The sequence below is a fragment of the Crinia signifera genome, chromosome 6 (assembly GCF_055691185.1).
Source record: "Crinia signifera chromosome 6, ASM5569118v1, whole genome shotgun sequence".
Lineage (NCBI taxonomy): Eukaryota > Metazoa > Chordata > Amphibia > Anura > Myobatrachidae > Crinia > Crinia signifera.
In genome coordinates, this window is record NC_139222.1 from 24,934,266 (window position 1) to 24,954,407 (window position 20,142).

At 47.6% G+C, this 20,142-nt stretch overlaps 1 protein-coding gene across 1 annotated transcript in view; it reads left to right on the plus strand.

The window, feature by feature from the left end:
- Positions 1 to 20,142, plus strand: part of LOC146010220 (uncharacterized) — a 137,929-nt gene that overhangs the window by 49,133 nt on the left and 68,654 nt on the right. The window contains exon 8 of the mRNA XM_083151256.1: positions 7,630 to 8,133. Coding sequence (XP_083007382.1) covers positions 7,630 to 8,133 — 504 coding nt within the window. The remainder of the gene's footprint in view (positions 1 to 7,629; positions 8,134 to 20,142) is intronic.

Here is a 20,142-nt window from a genome sequence, read left to right on the forward strand (position 1 = left end):
CTTTTTCATTGTCGACCATAGCCATGTCAGTGTTTTCCATGTGCAATTTAATTCTGGAGCTGCCGCGAATCGCGGGGGGGGGTGCCGCGAATTGCGGGAGGGGGGGTCGCGGGGGTGGGTGCCGCGAATCGCGGGAGCCGGGGGTTACGGGGCGGGGGTTGCGGCGAATCATGGGAGGGGGGGTCGTGGGGGTGTGCCGTTAATCACGGGAGGGGGGGTCACGGGGTGGGGTGCCGAGAATCGCGGGGGAGGTGTGTGTGTGTGTGCCGTGAATCGCGGGAGTGGGGGTTGTGGGGGGGGTGGGGGGGGTGTGACGCAAATCGCCACAACAAAAAATCAACACATGTAAATGTTGACATAAGTGTGGCACTTCATTGGTGTCCATGTCGACACATGAGAATGAATATGAAAATATTCAAAAAATGAAAAAAAAAAACTTCAAAAACTCATGTCAACCTTTTTCATTGTCGATCATAGCCATGTCAGTGTTTTCCATGTGCAATTTAATTCTGGAGCTGCCGCGAATCACGGGGGGTGCCGCGAATTGCGGGAGGGGGGGGTCGCGGGGTTGGGTGCCGCGAATCGCGGGAGGGCGGGGTTCACAGGGGTTCCGGTGGGGGGTTGCCGCGAATTGCGGGAGGTGGGGGGTCACGGGGGGTGCCGCGAATCGCGGGGGGGGGGGGGGGTTGCGGAGGGGTGTGACGCGAATCACCACAAGAAAAAATGGTACTTCTTTACTTTCACGGCGCCGCGCGTACTTCCGGGTTACGCTCGCCACTAACTAAGTAAAATAAACTAAGTTAACGCCATGCCAACATGGATAGTTCATACCTCCACTATCCATGTTGGCATGGAGTTGATTTTAATTAGCGTGGCGAGCGTAGCGAGCCACCGAGCCCGCAGCGTGGGCGAGCGAAGCGAGCCCCGCAAGGGGACTCTGACGCGCGGCGCCATGCTGCCGCCGTGAAAGTACAGAAGTACCGAAAAAATCAACACAGAAAGGTCAACACATGTAAATGTTGACATAAGTGTGCCACTTCATTGGTGTCCATGTTGACACATGACAATGAATATGAAAACATTCAAAAAATGAAATAAATCTTCAAAAACTCATGTCAACTTTTTCATTGTCGACCATAGCCGTGCCAGTGTTTTGCATGTGCCATTTAATCCTGGGGCTGCCGCGAATCGCGGGGGGGTGCCGCGATTTGCGGGAGGGGGGGGTTGCGGGGGGTGGGTGCCACGAATCGCCGGAGGGGGGGTTGCGGGGGGTGTGACGCGAATCGCCACAAGAAAAAAATCAACACAGAAAGGTCAACACATGTAAATGTTGACATAAGTGTAGCACTTCATTGGTGTCCATGTCGACACATGAGAATGAATATGAAAATATTCAAAAATGACAAAAAAACTTCAAAAACTCATGTCAACCTTTTTCATTGTCGACCATAGCCATGTCAGTGTTTTCCATGTGCAATTTAATTCTGGAGCTGCCGCGAATCACGGGGGGGGGTGCCGCGAATTGCGGGAGGGGGGGTTGCGGGGGGTGGGTGCCGCGAATCGCGGGAGAGCGGGGTTCACGGGGGTTCCGGTGGGGGGTTGCCGAGGAGGGGGGGGGGGTCGCGGGGGGGTGCCGGGTGCCGCGAATCGCCGGAGGGGGGTTGCGGGGGGGTGTGACGCGAATCGCCACAAGAAAAAATCAACACAGAAAGGTCAACACATGTAAATGTTGACATAAGTGTGCCACTTCATTGGTGTCCATGTCGACACATGACAATGAATATGAAAAAATTAAAAAAATTAAAAATAATTCTTCAAAACTCATGTCAACCTTTTTCATTGTCGACCATAGCCATGTCAGTGTTTTGCATGTGCCATTTAATCCTGGGGCTGCTGTGAATTGCGGGGGGGGGGGGGGGGGGGTGCTGCGAATCGCGGGAGGGGGGTCGCAGGGGGGGTGCCGCCAATCGTGCAAGGGGGGGTCGCGGGGGGTTCTTTTGGCCGCGAATCGCGGGAGGAGGTCGCGGGGGGAGGGGTTCCGAGAATCGGGGGGGGGGGGGTGTCACGGGGGAGGGTTTGCCGCGATTCGCTGGAGGGGGGGGTTCGCGAGGTGGTGGTTATGCCGCGAATTGCGGGAGGGGTCGTGGGGGGGTTCTTTTTGCAGCGAATCGCGGGAGGGGGGGTCGCGGGGGTGTTTTGCTGCGAATCGCGGTAGGGGGGGTCGCGGGGGGGAAGGTTTTGCCGCAAATCGCGGGAGGGGGGCGCTCACCTGGTGGCTGTGGAGTAGCAGTGCTGGGCAACATGGGAAGGCAGTGGGTGTCTGGCACTGTCTGTGGGCTCACTGGGCTGGTTCTCTGTCACATACCTCCCAACATGACCCTCTCCAGGAGGGACACAATGCTCTGTTTCTAGACTTCCCCTTAATGTATGATTGCCATCACCTGTTTTAAACAGGTTAATTTCTCAGAAAGGTGTTCAGCACAGATGAAGGCAATCCACATTAAGAGGAAAGTCCAGGAACAGAGCGTTATAGACACAGACACCCACTTTGAGTGACAGATGTAGCCAAATATATAGGAGATAAAGACACACATGGGCACAAGCAGTATTTAGAATTATTATCAAACTGCACAAATAAAAAATCAAGCAACAAATTACATAGACATGTTTTACACTTTATTCTTCTTTTCTATACCTACTACTTTATTTTATACTTCGCCACGCTGATCCTTGATACAAGGACAATAACCACAAGGTTACATATAATTAATAAAAATTTTCTAACAAATCAATATTGAGTGATGAATTCATAAAATTTTAAAATAAACTAATAAAGGATTTTACTGAATATATTTGTAGTCCTAAGTCCTGTCTTTAACGGCATGGCGTTGAGGCTGCCTTACTAAAAAACAAAGGTTTTTCTGCCAAGGTTATCAAGACTATGATTCAGGCGCGTAAACCAGCATCCGCTCGGCTTTATTACCGGGTCTGGCACACTTATTTTTCCTGGTGTGCATCCCGCAAGTATGACCCTAAAGTTTTTAAGATGGTTAGATTCTATCCTTTCTTCAAAGGGGATTAGATATCGGTTTACGGCTAGCCTCTCTAAGGGGGATATTCAATCGCCGTCGAGCATCTCCCGTGGGGGAGATGCTCGACGGGCCCTATTCAATGCTGTCTTCCCCGACAGCATTGAACAGGGTTTCCGGGCAGAACGAGCCCGACATCTCTAGCTGTCGGGCTCGTTCTGCCGAGAACAGCCGGGAAGTGACGAGCTGCCGGCTGCATCCTCGTCACTTCCCGGCCGCAACTCGCGGCCACGCCCCCTTCTCGTCCGCTGCAGGCGGGACATTGAATCCCGCCTGCATGTTCTCGGTCGAGCTGACCGAGAACGGGACTGGGTCACGGCAGGCGAGCAAGCTCGTCTGCCGTGACCAAGAAGATTGAATACCCCCCTTAAAGTCCACATCTCAGCATGTCAGTTTGGTTCTAGAGAAAAATAGCATCTCTTACAGATATACGTACATTCATTCAAGGAGTTCTACGTATCCAACCACGTTCCTCCTACAACACCATGGGACCTGTCTCTGGTGTTGCAGGCTCTGGCTAATTATCCTTTTGAACCAATGCTATCAGTGGAATATAAATGGCTCACAGCTAAACAGTATTTCTTTTAGCTATGGCATCAGCCAGACGGGTGTCGGATTTGTGAGCTCTCTCCTGCAAACCCCCATTTCTCATTTTCCATTTGGATAGGGCGGTGTTATAGACCAGACGGTCCCCTACCTAAAGACACTGACTCGGTATCTGGCGCCAGAACCGGTAGTGTCCCTGTTTGTTCTAAACCCACCTGAGCAAGGGAGTGCACGTAGGCACCCCTTAGACACAGCTCGGTGGGAGAACACAGGACGTGGCACCACTGGCTCCAGCAAGCCAGCAGCAACGCTGAGACGGAACTGTGTCCGTGCTCAGGCGTTTGCCAGCGGCTGCTAGAGAGAGCCCAGGGTTTATTAGAACATTGTAGATTATTGTAGCAACCCTGATCCACGTTACAACCTTATGTTAATAATAACACAGCCGAACAGCAATATAATTAAAGTCATTTGGGAGACTAGACAGTGGGGTTTCCACTAGGTGAAGGATTTTTATCCTTTTTTATACCACTATATGTTGTCTCATGTCTTGTCTCATTTTCTTTTATATTTCGCAACCATTTTTAATGAATTAAATAAAAGTGACGTTTTACAAACACATTTCTCTCTCCAGGTGCACCATAAAAGACACTCTTTTCTCTTCAAATAAATTAGACCAGACCTCACCTCCCTAAAGTAATCTCCAAATCCCACATCAATCAGGAAATAGTAGTTCCAGCGTTCAATTCTGAGGATCTTTTCTCAGATGAACGTCTGTTAGATGTGGTCAGGGGCTCTGACCATTTATCGGGACCGTACCGCGGCCATCAGAAAATCAGATTCTCTCTTTGTGCTGTATGGATTCCACAAGAAGGGCTGGTCCGCGCACAAACAAACACTTGCCCGCTGGATTCGAATGGCAATTCAACAGGCCTACCAACTGGCTAATCTTCCCATACCTTTGTCAATCAAAGCTCATTCCACCAGGGTGGTAGGTCCATCATGGGCAGCACGCCGCGAAGCATCTGCTGAACAACTATGCAAGGCTGCAACGTGGTCGTCTGTCCATACGCTTGTTAAGTTCTTTGCATTTGACCCGTTCACCTCCCAGGATGCTTCCTTTGGTCGTCGGGTTCTTCTGACACCTCAGGCAAATTCTCTCCTTAAATACGGCTTGAGACATATCCCACCGTGTGTATGCTGACAGAACTGACCCGTACCACCATCAGTAGTGCTGATCCTGTAAGGTGCATATACGCGGCTCAGTAGCCAGAAGCCAATTATTTTACATTGATAGAATAGATGAATGATTTTTTTAGTCCAAAGTATCGTATAGCCGCGTCTGGAAAAGGAGGTAATGAGAGAGAGACTAGGGGCAGAGATAAGGAAATAGGACAAAGAAAGAGACTAGGGGCAGAAGGAAGAGAGCAGGAGAGAAGAGGGGGGGGGGGGGCAGATGGGGTGGAGGAGAGAGAGAAGGGGACTGGGAGAGAGCAAAAAGTAGGAAAGGGTGGGAGTGGAAAGGGGAGGTGACTGATTGCGAGGTGATGTGGGAAGATGAGGTGCTGGGGGGAAGGAGGAAGGTCTCTTCTTTACCATTATTGGCGGGCCTCCTGTTCACCGGTGCCGGGTTCCCCTACAAGTTCCCCTCTCCCTCTGCCTGATCCATTGTGACTGACGTCGCAGCTGGGTGGGCACGTTCCTGCAGCGGGTTATATGGGCGGACAGCAGATTGCCCGATCGCCTGTACACATAGGGCCCAATTTGTAGTCCATTCGGTCAGGGGGGGGGGGGGGCGGCTTTGGTGGTTATGGGCCATGGGAACACCCAGCATTTCATGGGCATTTCCATGTAAATCCCAGCGTGACCCGCGGTGCTGGGGCGGGCGGGTGGCTGACGTCATATGACAAGAGCCGCCCTGAGCCCTGGAGATATCTTTTCAATGATTTCTCCAGCATTGGGCACATGCGATGGGATCCGGGGGGGGGGGGGCGTAGCGGCGATTCCTCAGGGCGGGGACTGTGGGACTCAATCCCAGGTCATCCAGAGTCAGGCCCATAGCACGATGCACCAATATATCGGCCATCGGCTCTGTTGCAGAGCTCACGTTGGTTACAGACCTATTACTGGTGCCCACTGGCTGACGGACCAGCGATATATCGGCCAGTGTGTACGCAGCATTAGACATGTTCAGTGTAAGTGATAAAACATCCATGAACATTTGTTTCTCAATATAAACAATTCTGTCTGTTGTCATTCATCTGTTTCCTGTAGATGGGCGCACAAGCAGGAATACCTCGGAGGGAGATCTCATTGTGTCTCCAGGTTATATACTAGAAGATAAGAACATCAGTCAAGATTCTCCAGAAGAAAAACCCATTATCCCCAATACACACCCAACATTTCCCAGTGCAGATATTTCATCTGGTCCCTCTAGTCATGAGGAACCTTCTCCTGATCATTCAGACCTTACTACATACAGTACAGGTCATATAGATGATACAATATCATCCAGATCTGAGTTTGGTAAGAGTTCTATACATCAGTCAGATTCTGTTTTACATCAGATACATCACACAGGGGAGAAACCATTTTCATGTTCTAAATGTGGGAAATGTTTTACAACAAAATCTAATCTTGTGAAACATGAGAGGGTACATACAGGTGAGAAACCATTTTCATGTTCTGAGTGTGGGAAATGTTATAGTGTTAAATCCAGTCTTGTTCTACATGAGCGCGTACATACAGGTGAGAAACCATTTTCATGTTCTGAATGTGGGAAATGTTGGTACTTGTTTCCTAGCACGGCCACACCGATTAAGATCGGGGTGGTCGTGCTGAAAAAAATCGGTCGGTCGCATCGCATGCGATTTGGTCGCATGCGATGCGATCGACCGATCCGACCGATTTTTGACCCGATTTTTTCATTAAATCCAATGTAAATTGGGTCCCTGGGACCCAATTTTACATTGGATTGAATGAAAAAAATTCCAAACCCCCCCAAATTGAAGCGTGTACACAGCGCCCCACGATAGACGGCAACCCGAAGCGTGGCGAGCGCAGCGAGCCCGCGAGGGGCGGCGGTACGCGTCCTCCGACCTTTTCATGCCCTACTATCCACTAGGGCGTGGAGTGAGAATAGAATAGTGTGGCGAGCGCAGCGAGCCACCGAGCCCGAAGCGTGGCGAGCGCAGCGAGCCCCGCGAGGGGACGCGGATACCTTCACAGGTAATCGCGTCCCTTCGCGGGCTTCACAGTTGTCGGCGTCGCCATGGACACCTGTGAAGCCCGCGAAGGGACGCGTTTACCTGTGAAGGTATCCGCGTCCCCTCGCGGGGCTCGCTGCGCTCGCCACGCTTCGGGCTCGGTGGCTCGCTGCGCTCGCCACACTATTCTATTCTCACTCCACGCCCTAGTGGATAGTAGGGCATGAAAAGGTCGGAGGACGCGTACCGCCGCCCCTCGCGGGCTCGCTGCGCTCGCCACGCTTCGGGTTGCCGTCTATCGTGGGGCGACGACGGGGACATTTTTAATGTGAAATGGGTCATATTGACCCATTTCACATTTTTTAACATTTTTACACCATTTCAATGTTAAAAATTTTTTTAACATTGAATCCTATGTAAAAATCGGGTGCATCGCGTCGCATCGCGTCGGGACCAATGTTAATGGTCCCGACCGACGCGATGCCCCCGATATTTTACAGTTCCCGACAAGATTTCAATGTTAAAATTTTTTTTAACATTGAAGTCAATGCAAATATCGGGGGCATCGCGTCGGGACCAATGTTAATGGTCCCGACCGACGCGATGCCCCCGATTTTTGTTTCCTAGCCGGCAAAATGGACCTGATTTCAAAGGAAATCGGGTCCATCGGGCTAATCGTGTCCCTTAATTAAGGGACACGATTAGTTACGATTGTGGCCGTGCTAGGAAACAAGTACCGAAATGTTTTACAAAAAAATCTAATCTTGTTAAACATGAGAGGGTACATACAGGTGAGAAACCATTTTCATGTTCTGAGTGTGGGAAATGTTATAGCAATAAATTCAATCTTGTTCTACATGAGCGCGTACATACAGGTGAGAAACCATTTTCATGTTCTGAATGTGGGAAATGTTTTACAAAAAAATCTAATCTTCTTACACATGAGAGGGTACATACAGGTGAGAAACCATTTTCATGTTTTGAATGTGGGAAATCATTTACTCATAAATCACATCATGTTAGACATGAAAGACTACATACAGGTGAGAAACCATTTTCATGTTCTGAGTGTGGGAAATGTTTTAGCGATAAATCCAGTCTTGTTATACATGAGAGGGTACATACAGGTGAGAAACCATTTTCATGGTCTGAATGTGGGAAATGTTTTACACAGAAATATAATCTTGTTACACATGAGAGGGTACATACAGGTGAGAAACCATTTTCATGCTCTGAATGTGGGAAATGTTATAGCGATAAATCCAATCTTGTTACACATGAGAGGGTACATACAGGTGAGAAAACATTTTCTTGTTCTGAATGTGGGAAATCGTTTACTCATAAATCACATCATGCTAGACATCGGAGGGTACATACAGGTGAGAAACCATTTTCATGCTCTGAATGTGGGAAATGTTATAGCGATAATTCCAGTCTTGTTAAACATGAGAGGGAACATACAGGTGAGAAACCATTTTCATGCTCTGAATGTGGGAAATGTTTTACCAATAAATCACATCTTGTTACACATGAGAGGGTACATACAGGTGAGAAAACATTTTCATGCTGAATGTGGGAAATGTTTTAGCAATAAATGCCATCTTGTTAGACATCAGAGAAACCTTTTCCATGCTTACAGTGTGGGAAATGTTTTATAAATAAATTTATACTTTGTAAATACCAGAAAAAATAACATTTTGATGAGCAGATCTACATTAAACGTGAGCATTGATGTGAGGATACCCTTGTTGCCTGCACAGGGATCATCTGAGAGTAGTCTCCCCCCCCCCCCTCATCCAGCCGCCCCCCCCCCCCCCCTCCTCTCTATAGCTGCTGACTAAAGGTCCATACACACTGGGAGATTATGGACAGCGATGATTGCTATCATTGCAGGGGGGAAAGCTGCTCAGTGCATGCACACTGAGTGGCTTTCCCCCTGCCCGGCACCGTCAGAGGGGGGAGAACGGCTTTGCATAACGCAGCAAAGCTCAGGAGCAGAAGCAGGGAAACGCGTTAAGCTTTTAACATTTGGACACTCAATTCTACCTTCAGTGTGGGCGATCCAAGAATACGGACATTCATCTTCATACAAAATCACCTCATCCGGAGGAGAATCTTATTCAGTGCCAGACTTTCAAAAGTCATCCAGGTTTACCATTCACCCCATCAGAGGATCCTATGGACTCTGTTCTTTGGGACAAATCGCCCACCTGGTGCTTCACCTGCTAAACTTGAAACCATTGACCTTTTGATGTCAGCTTGGTAATATGCCCCATACAACTGATGAATTATACAGTGATGATTATTGATTTGATTATTGTATGTCCATAAATTTCTTAAACTTTTTATATATGGAATTCCATAATTTAAACTACAGCTAATGAATTAAAATTTAAATTGTAAAAGATACTGTTCTAGTAGTATTCATTTTTTCTCAAGCCTGCACTGGTACACCATTCTGTTTTCACACAATCTGAAGGTAGAATGGGAGAAAACATTACTACAATGTTCACAAGATTTAAAAAAAATTCTGGTAAAACATGACTAAATCATTCTAAATCAACTTTTACAAGAAATTAATGTTTTGGGGGAAAAACTCAAAAACTATGAAACACTAGATCAATTTTCAAAACCAATATGACAAATACAAGAACGAGATTGAAACCTATGAGAGAAATGATCGAACGTAAAAAGAGGAAATTCCAACGAGATAAAATGGACTTCCAGAATAACAAAATCTTTAAATGGAACATCAGAGCAGGAAGATCCCAACAAAACACAAACAGAAGTGGAAACACCTCTAATTATACAACCTCAGAACCTGATTCTTCAGACAATGAAACAATTGATAACAGATTCTCCCAGTTAAATTTTTTAGAGACAGGCCGCAAACCAGGCAGAGAACCTGGAGAAAGATCAGGGGGGGAAGAAGAAGAAAACGGGAATAACTGGATTGGAGAGAGGAACCCAGAGAGAGGAGACGTTTCAAGGAATGATACATCCAAACTCCCCAAAAACAACCGCAATCTCCACCCTCTTGAAGATTATCAATTTAACCAGTAGAGAACTCCCTACAAACCAAGAATCCATCATAAAACGAGGTTTATCCTTCTCGCCATCCTCACAAGTAGACAGATTTGACATAGAAAAAGGCCTCAATCTTTTCACAAGGAAAATCCTCCTAAAAAAATTCTCTCCTCAAAAAACACAAAATAGAGATGACACCACTAGATCATCTGGTATTTCGAGTCATATGAACAACCCTCCCGACTCCTATAATCAGGAGGTGTTAGAAGAGGATGACCAGCCCATACTAGAAATACTACAGGATCTAGCATCCGGAAATGAGACATATCCTCCGTCATCAATAGAACATGGCACATGTCTCCCAACACCGGAACCATTTGACAGATCAAAAATAAAGAAAAATTTCTACCAGACGCAAAAATCTGTCCACAGATCCAGGTCTATCACACTCTGGTCTCACAAGATCTAGACAAATTTTTAGCCAAACAACAACGGAAATCAAGTAACATCAATGATGGAGAAAAAAGAGCACTTAAAGAAATCTCAACGATCCAAGGGGCTTAAAAGTGTTTGGCGTGAGGCACATCCAACTTGGAATCAGAGGAGACTTGGATGCCGAACTCCTAAAAAATGAAACCAAGATGATCCTCCTGATGGATTGCCTACAACCCCGAGGCTTAAATGAATACAACAGTTATTTACCTTTCTTATGATGTTCATAAAAGAATCACTACATTCAACCATTTTGCGTCAAGAACCCCCAACATGTACAGTTCAGTTACCAAGGAATAAATTCATCATAGGAAATGTATTTCACCTATGAATACAATAACTACTTAATTAAGTGTAACATACTTACCAGAAACCCCCTTTTACCAATTTACTTACCAGACCAAATCAGCAGCGCAGTAGAATCCAGCAGGGGATACGACCCCCTAAAATCATCACTATACCTTGAGATGGGCTAAAATAATATATCCACAGCGGATATTCAATAACACAATATCTCATCACAAAAGCACACACACACCCACAGTAATTGGTACTGTACTGCAAACATATCTTCCACCAAAGAATAAAATTCTGTCTAATATTGCACAATTATTACTTAATTTCACCCAATAATCAGACACACATTTTTTGCAACAATTTTTCTTTTATTTAAGATCACTATCATCACAAGGGCACATATTAAGCAATTTCCCCCCTGTCACCAGTTACTCCTAGTATACTTACCACAATTTCATAACCCTATATTGTAGGGACACAATAATTTAATTTATTATATCCTCTCACGTTTATTTGATTATTTTTCACACATTTTTGTATTACATTTCACCAAGTTTGAGCATGTTCACAAGAGCACTAATCACTTACCAATAGGGATCCAATATTAAAGGATACCCTACTGGTACATTACATTATGTATATATGGATTATCATATACTCATCCTAGAACAGAGATCATATCCAGCATAAAATATACATGATACAGGGCACATCACAAATTCTGCTTGGAATATAACTGAAAACTACAACTAAGTGTAAGCAACAGGTTCTACCTTCTAACCACAGAACTGCAGGAAGAGACTGGGCCACACGCTGTATACTATTAATTCCAAGTACGTTAAATACAGGCAAATGTACAAATTTAATGTGTAAAAACACTAACTTATAAGACATACAGGTTCTGTGGTATAATATCAAATACACAGTCACCTGGGCCAAAGTCCTGCCGCTTGGGGATTGGTGTAAGCCGTGCATGTGACCAATCACGTGACCTGACGCCGCAGTCACGTGACCAGCGGCTTGACGTCACACGGAGTAGCAGTATACACCCTCCTGGGGAAGGGCGGAAGTTCCCTCAATAAGACGCCGGACAATAAGCCATACAATTGGCTACAAAAGACCACATGACCTGAAACGATCCAGCAATTGGCTGGACATAGGAATATAGGTTCAAACGTGGATACAATCATTTGGCTTGAGGAAGCTAAACATGCGAAACACGTGTCCTAACCCATGTTAGGCAGGGAGTAGGAAGTTGTAATGCAGGCTAGAGGAATGTCATTGTCATATTTATTGTTTGAGAAATAGTAGGACCATTGTTCTCACAGTGCCTCCACTTTATCAGTCCTATACACATGACGCAATTAAGTGTATATTAGAAGAATAGCCCAGTACCCGGCCACGATAGAGGCATTGATAATTATAAACATTTAATAACTGGGGGTCATCTATAAGTGTGCACTAGTGTCATATAAGGTAAATACCAGCAGAGTCAATAGTGTTCTTTAAGGACACATAATCTAGAAAAAATCTGACACTGCGCAATAACCACACAGTTGTTATACACAACGTCTGGGCATTGTGTCAACAGGCACCACTATAGATTGACACAAATTGAGACTCTGGTCCAAAAATGTATTAAGCATCTTACATACAACCACCAGCAGAGGTCATCAGTGCTCTTTCAAAATATATAACAAATCCCACACCATCAAACAATTGTTGCTCTTTATAACTGTCTGGGCACCTTGCCAGCAGTACAGTGTGATTGGACACAAATGTATCAATTACTATATAAATTGTATGTGGTAATAAATCTTCCTTGTTAAACTCCATTAAGGCAATTGCCCAATATTGTGAAGCCTATTTAGGTATAAACAAGGTATCCTTTCTATTTTTTCATCAATAGGACTTGTATAAATAAAGACATTCTCCTAATGCAGGGGTGGGGAACCTTTTTTTGTGCCAAGGGCCGTTTGTATGGGGAAAAAATCCTTTGGGGGCCATATGTAAAAAATAATCTTACAAATTGTCCTGCTGCAGCCGTCCCACGCTCCGGCGGCTGCCGCTGAATAGGACTGACAGTCTCCGGCTGCTGTTGATTAAGAGGAATCTCGTGGGAACTACCGTCCTATCGCGAGAATTCCCCTGTGCTTAACTCCTGGCAAAGCGGGTGGGCGGGCCACTCAGGCCGGCTACGGGGGCCGCATACGGCCCCCGGGCCTGAGGTTCCCCACCCCTGTCCTAATGGGACTTATCCCTTAAAGCAATAACTGCATCCTCCTTCCATACCTGCCTACATGTTTTAAAACCTATATACACAATCTTCATTCTCGTCACTATCTCTTATATATTTGGCTACATCTGTCACTCAAAGTGTGTCTGACCCTCTAACGCTGGGTGGAGTCTCTGACTCACATGACAGAGAACCAGCCCAGTGAGCCCACAGTCATAGGAGGGACACATTGCTCTGCTCCTGCACTTTCCTTTTAATGTATGATTGCCATCACCTATGTTGAAGCACCTTTCCTATCAATTAACCTGTTCAACACAGATGGAGGTAATCATACATTAGGAAGAAAGTCCAGCGGCAGAGCATTGTGTCCCTCCTGGCATGGGTCATGTTGGGAGTAGGGTGGCCAATCCCGGGATCGGGATCGGCGGGATCCCGGGATTTGGCCCCCAAAACGCCGGGATTTCAATCCCGGGATTGGAATATCCAATCCCGGGATTGGAATATCCAATCCCGGGATTGGAATATCCAATCCCGGGATTTCGGGATTAAACTGCGCATGCGCAGTTTAATGCCGGGCAGCGTCTGAGCACTCAGACGCTGCCCGGCTTCTCCCATAACCCGCAGTGCGCAGCGTGACGAGGTCACGCTGCGCAGGGCACAGCCGCACATCCACGGCTGCCCGCCTAGCGCTCCCGGCCAAACGCCCGATCGCCCACCCACCCAGCGCTGACGCCCGCCCGCTCGCTCACCGGCACCCAGCGCTGACGCCCGCTCGCCCGCCCACCCACCCAGCGCTGACGCCCGCCCACCCACCGCTGACGCCCGCCCGCTCACCGGCACCCAGCGCTCCCTGACAACCGCCCACCCACCCAGCGCTCGGGCGCCCATGGTGTTTTTTATTATTAGGGAAGCCAATCCCGGGATCCCGGGAATCCCGGGATTGAGCATTTTTCAATCCCGGGATTGAAAAAATGCCCCGGGATTGGCATCCCTAGTTGGGAGGTATGCACAGTGCCAGACACCCTCTGCCTCCCCATGTTACCCAGCAAAGACACAGCTACTCACCAGACACACCAGGTGAGCGCCCCCCCCCCCCCCCCCCCCCGCGCGATTCGGGCGGCCCCTCCCATGATTCACACGCTCCCACGAACCCCCCCTACCGCAATTCGCGGCACCCCCCCTCCCCCGATTTGCGGCAACCCCAGCCCCCACGACCCCCCCTCCGGCAATTCACTGCAACCCCCCGCACCCATCCCACCCCCCTCCTGTGATTCGCGGCAAACCCCCCGGCCCCGTGACCCCCCCTCCCGCGATTCGCTGCAACCCCCCGCGCCCACCCCTCCCGCAATTCGCAGCACCCACCCCCGCGACCCCCCCTCCCCCAATTCATGGCACACACCCCCCCACCCCCTCCCATGGACACCCCCCCCCCCCCCCAGCCGCCACGATTCACAGCAACCCCAGGATCAAATGGCTCATGCAAAACACTGACACGGCTATGGTCGACGATGAAAAAGGTTGACCTGAGTTTTTGAAGATTTATTTTTCATTTTAAGAATGTTTTCATATTCATTCTCATTTGTTGACATGGTCACCAATGAAGTGCCACACTTATGTCAACATTTAATGTGTTGACCTTTCTGTGTTGATTTTTTCTTGTGGCGATTTGCACCCCAGCGACCCCCTCCCATGATTCGCGGTACCCCCCTCCCGCGATTCGCGTCAACCACCCCCCACGACCCTCCCTCCCGCAATTCGCGGCACCCCCTTATGTCAACATTTACATGTGTAGACCTTTCTGTGTTGATTTTTTCTTGTGGCAATTTTTTTCCAGTGACAACTATGTGCACGTCAACCTAGACATCATCAACCAATTCTTTGTATAATAATATAACACCTGTTCTGTTTTACTGTAGGTGCTTTAAGTCAGATCTTTTACTGCTACTATTACTGTTTATGTAAATGCATTCTGAATGACCGCAACATCCTACCATCCTTCTACAAGAATATATAACCAACTAGGTTGATTCATCGCGCCCCGTGCCCCCCCTCCCGCAAATCGCGGACCCCCCGCGCACCCCCCCTCCCGCGATTCACGCCCCCTCCCACGATTCACGTCATCCCCCCCCCCCTTGCGCGATTCATGCCCCCTCCCACGCTTTGCGGACCCCCGCCCCCTCCCTCCCTTGATTCACAGCACCCCCCGCGCCCCTCCCGCAATTCACGGCACCCCTAAGCCCCTCTTTAGTCCCCCGTATACTCACACACCCCTATCACTACCCAGCTTCCTGCTCTCCTGAACTGTAACTTCCATCACTGGGGAGTCGCTGACGCTGTTTTACCCACATGCCCCTATCATGCCTCATAGCCCAGCCTCCTGCTCTCATGCACCCGAACTCCCACCCAGTAGGAGGAGACACTGACTCAGGGCCACCATCCTGTACTGCCACGCTGGACCCTCACCCACTGGCAGAAGCTGCACAGTATCTCCCACCCTCCTCTTTAGTCCCCCTTATGCCCACACACCCCTATCACTACCCAGCCTCCTGTTTTCCTGTGTCGTGACCTCCGCCAGTGGGGAGCCGCTGACTCAAAAACACCCTACTATTGCACACACACACACCTAAACAACATGCACACACAGCCCCCCCACACCCACAAATGTCACTGTACCATCCACACTATCAATGTACATCTTACTCTGTAACCGCTTTTTATTTAAACAAAACACTACACACCCCCTTCCACATCATATGCTCTCTATTTAACACATTTCACCTATAGCTGAAGTTGCAATACAGGCATCTTTCATACAATTCTAACCATCTTTCTCATATACAAATGTTCACAAATTAAGGGGGCGCAGCCCCTTACGACGGTGTGAAGAGCGCCCGTAGGGCGCGATGAATCACCTAATATATATATATATGACACAGGAACACCCGGCACTCGACTTGTTAGAAGTATAACTTGCTGCGGTGCCATCCAAAAGAACTCCACAGAATCCTATAGTATATCAGCAGGATGAAGGCGGCACTCACACAGTCTCTTTGGTTAAGTAAAAGTCCTTTATTTAGCGGTCCTACGCCGTTACGGAGTCACCTCCGTCATCAGGGACACAAAGCATATACATATACATAGGCAATAAATACCCAACAATACAACATTAACCCGCCCCCTATGCCCCACCCGATTGGCTGATCCCACAACCTCCCAGGTACGAAGCGCGCCACACACACCTGTTAGCACAAGTCCACATCAGACGCAGGACACCCGGAACACAGCGAGGCAGCGCACAAGCCTCTCACACTGACCTGCGCTTCCGCCCACGTGACCGGACCATCCCACCATCAGATTGGCTTGACAGGCTGCGCGTCATCACCCCGCACCAGGAAGCCGGAGCCTCAGACCAAAACGGTTTCTATGGAAACATAACAATAATAAAATATCATAAAAAACATGTTTAAAAGCATCTAAAATGATTTGAAAGGAAAGCACAGCATCACAGTAACGCAATGATCTCTAGTAATGTAATTTGGTATCCAAAATTGGATTATACCTTCATATCAATAAATACATAATACGATCACTGAAAACAAGCAATTGTAACGATGCCCCAAAGCAACAATAAGGCATATAATATGGTATGACAAATAATCTTATAACAAATTGTCAATTTTAGCTATGCTGGTACAATAAACAACATACATGTACAGGAAAAACTAGAAAATAAGCTAAAAGATGTTTAATTAAAGAGACCTATGTAACATCCCGGAGAGTCAAAGAAAACACTGGAGCCCCAGCGTTTCATTTAGGCCCCCCGGGGACATAGTTCCTAATGCAAAAATCCAACGACTCTCTTTTTGAAGTAAGATCTTATTCCTATTCCCCCCTCTAACTAGTGGTGGAACATGATCTATGATCATAGTACGAATACTTGCAACGTTGTGTTTAAAAATCGAACAATGACGGGCGACAGGCTGATCACTGTGGCCACTAGACAGGGCTTGTTGAATGGCTGACCTATGTTGGGCCATGCGCTCTTTAAAAGAGCGTTGGGTCTTCCCAACATAGGTCAGTCCACAAGGGCAGGTCAAAGTGTAAATAATATAGATAGAAGAACATGTCAGGGGAAATTTAATAAAGATTATATTCCCTTTGTGCAGATGGGTAAAAAAACTCCCCGCTGACATGGACCTGCACGTAGTGCAGCCCAAGCACCTGAAGCAACCATTTTTCCTGGAGAGAAAATTCTGGACAGGGGGGGCCTTGTCCCAACCAGTGATGTCATATTTAACCACCCTATCTTTAATACTCCGACCCCTGGTGTAACTGGGGAGTATTTTAGACTTCTGTAAAAGGGGTAAATCACTGTCAGAAGACACCAACGGCCATACATTTTTAACCCTCCTAGTTTTCATCTCAGAACCGATGGTATAACGATTAACCCAAGGTACCCGTTATAACAAATGCTAACAGCCAGAAACCTGCCTAGTGTCCCGCTTTACCAGGCTGGCCTATTGATAATTGAGTAATTACTTTTTCCCAATGCCCCGTATACTGTTTTTCCACTCCCTTATCCTCAGACTTATAGGGTGAGATTTAATAGGATGAGAGATTCAGAAAGTGAGAGATTTGGGAAGAAGTCTCCAGTTTTTTTTTAAAGCGGCGATCATTTACACTTCAAACTCAAACTGGTTTTGCAGTGTAAATGATTGCCGCTTTAAAAAAAACTGGAGATTTCTTCCCAAATCTCTCACTTTATGAATCTCTCAACCTATTAAATCTAACCCATAGTGTGGGGTCAGAATAAATCTGCCCTCCTGGAGGTTGGGAGGGAGAACATTAACCCGGTAAGCCGAGGAGCAGACAACAATGCAGCATTGCTAATAAGTAATAACTGCAGGCAATGTTTATCAGAAGCACTGCCAATCAGAACACTGCCAGGTGTCCCGCTTTACAAGGCAGCCCCTTGATCCTTAAGATTTGGGTAGATCTTACCAGTCTCCCTATGCAGTGCTTTTTCACATGCCGCTGTATGCTGTTGAACCAGACACCTTATTCACTGGGCCCCTGCCACTTATCACAGCATGCCTGTCACCAAAAGCTCTGGCTCCACACCACTCTGTTTCAGCCAGGGGCTACCAAGGTCTTCCCAGGAGATGGGGAGGTACACACCTCTCAGCGGGAGACTGCAGCTGCTATTGTAGCCTCAAGCTCCAATGTCCGTGTGTCTCAAACGCCGGCTCCAAATCCCATGTGGAGGGGCCCACCCCCCTCTCCGACTCCCTGCTCCGATTCGCTCCCCCCCCCCAACTGCTGTGTTCCACTGGCAGTCCATGCCTTGCTGCAGCCATGCTGAGACACCAGTCACAGACCAGATCTGCATCCCGGAATCCTGGGGAAGCCGCTTCACCCTCTCTCCCCGTGCAGACGGATCTCCTGCACACACACACGCCGGAGAGTCCAAGAGCTCCCGCCCTACACCTGCATCTCCATGATCACGCCCCCTCTCGCTGCCCAGATCTGAGGAATAGAAATGGTTTACAGCAGGGGCTCGGGGTTCTTCTCTTGCGTGGTACCATTAGCTTCAGCAGCAGAGACACAGCCAGGACAGCTGTCCTGGTTGCACGGTTAGTGTGCCGGCCGGAGCCGGGTGACTTTCCGGTGTCCCCTACTGGCAGGAGTAGTGGACTCACACAGACCTACATCAGTTATGCAGCCCACACACGCACCGATTCCAGCATGCGTTGTGGGCTTAACTAGCACACACAGCATCGTATGCCTTGTGCATGTGATGTGCATGCGATGCGATGCTAGAAAAAGCTGGTACAAACAGTATGTGCAGCACATACTTTTTGTACTGTGCGATGAGGTGCCGCGGGAGCGCGCACCCCATCGCATAGCATCGCACCGCCGGCATCGGTGCGTGTGTGGGCTGCATAAGACATATCATCGTCCCATCCGGCAGGAGGATCCCAGCACTCATACTCCAGGAGGTGATTACTGACTGTCTATGGGGGAAGGTTTCCTTTGTCTGATTCTTACAGTAGTTCTAGTCCTAACTGTGTGCAGTGTAATGTTACCCTTATATGGGGTTATCAGTGGTTAGTGTGTTATATATGTAACTAGTGTGTATGAAAATAAAGGTGCAGCTGTACCGTGCGATCGTGTCCTTACTGTGTGAGTGCCGGACCCACAGAGACACCGGGGCGCTGCGCATCGCTGTAACCGCGGACTGTCTCATGGCGGTGATGAGCGATAGGTGAAAATAAAGCACATATGACCCGATGTTCTCACAATCGATACTAAATATTGTGACAGCTGTGTATATGATTAATGTAAATACCAAGCAGCGTGGATTTAGTTGCAGATAGTATACACCAAGGTATATTACCATCACTGAGTATTGGGGGGGGGGGTCAATGAAAGCCCCAGTGCTAAATTCCCTTATATTACATGTAGAACCCACACGGTTTTGAATTTATAGTTATTGCAGTTTGGAATCTTGGGATAAAACTGCAGAGAATCAGCCGCTGCTCAATAAATCTTTCCCACAGTATAATAGCATGTGATAATGTTATTACCCCACAGACATACATGTAATGTGAGTAATCCTAAGTATTACTGGAACACATCACTGAGGTGCGGAACGTATTGCAGCCATTATTCTATTAGATATTGGTATCACAGTAATAGCAGACCACATGTGTGTTATACAGCTTCCAAACTAATATACCGTCCAAAGTATTCACTTTTTCCACATCTTGTTATGTTCCAGCCATATTCCAAAATGGAATGAATTAAATTTTACCCTCAAAATTTACACGCACTACCCCATAATGGCAACATGGAAAAAGGTTTATGGAGATTTTTGGTAATTTGTTAAAAAAATGAAGAAATCACATGTACATAAGTATTCACAGCCTTTGCCATGAAGCTCAAATTGATCTCAGGTGCATCCTGTTTCCACTGATCATCCTTGAGATGTTCCTACAGCTTCATCGGAGTCCACTTGTGGTAAATTCAGGTGATTGGACAGGATTTGGAAAGGCGCACACCTGTCTATATAAGGTCCCACACTTCACAGTGCACCTCCAAGCATGAAGTCAAAGGAATTGTCTGTAGACCTCTGAGACAGGACTGTGACGAGGCACAAATCTGGGGAAGGGAACTGAAAATATCTGCTGCTTTGAAGGTCCCAATGAGCACAGTGGCCTCCATTATCCGTAAATGGAAGATCGGAAACAAC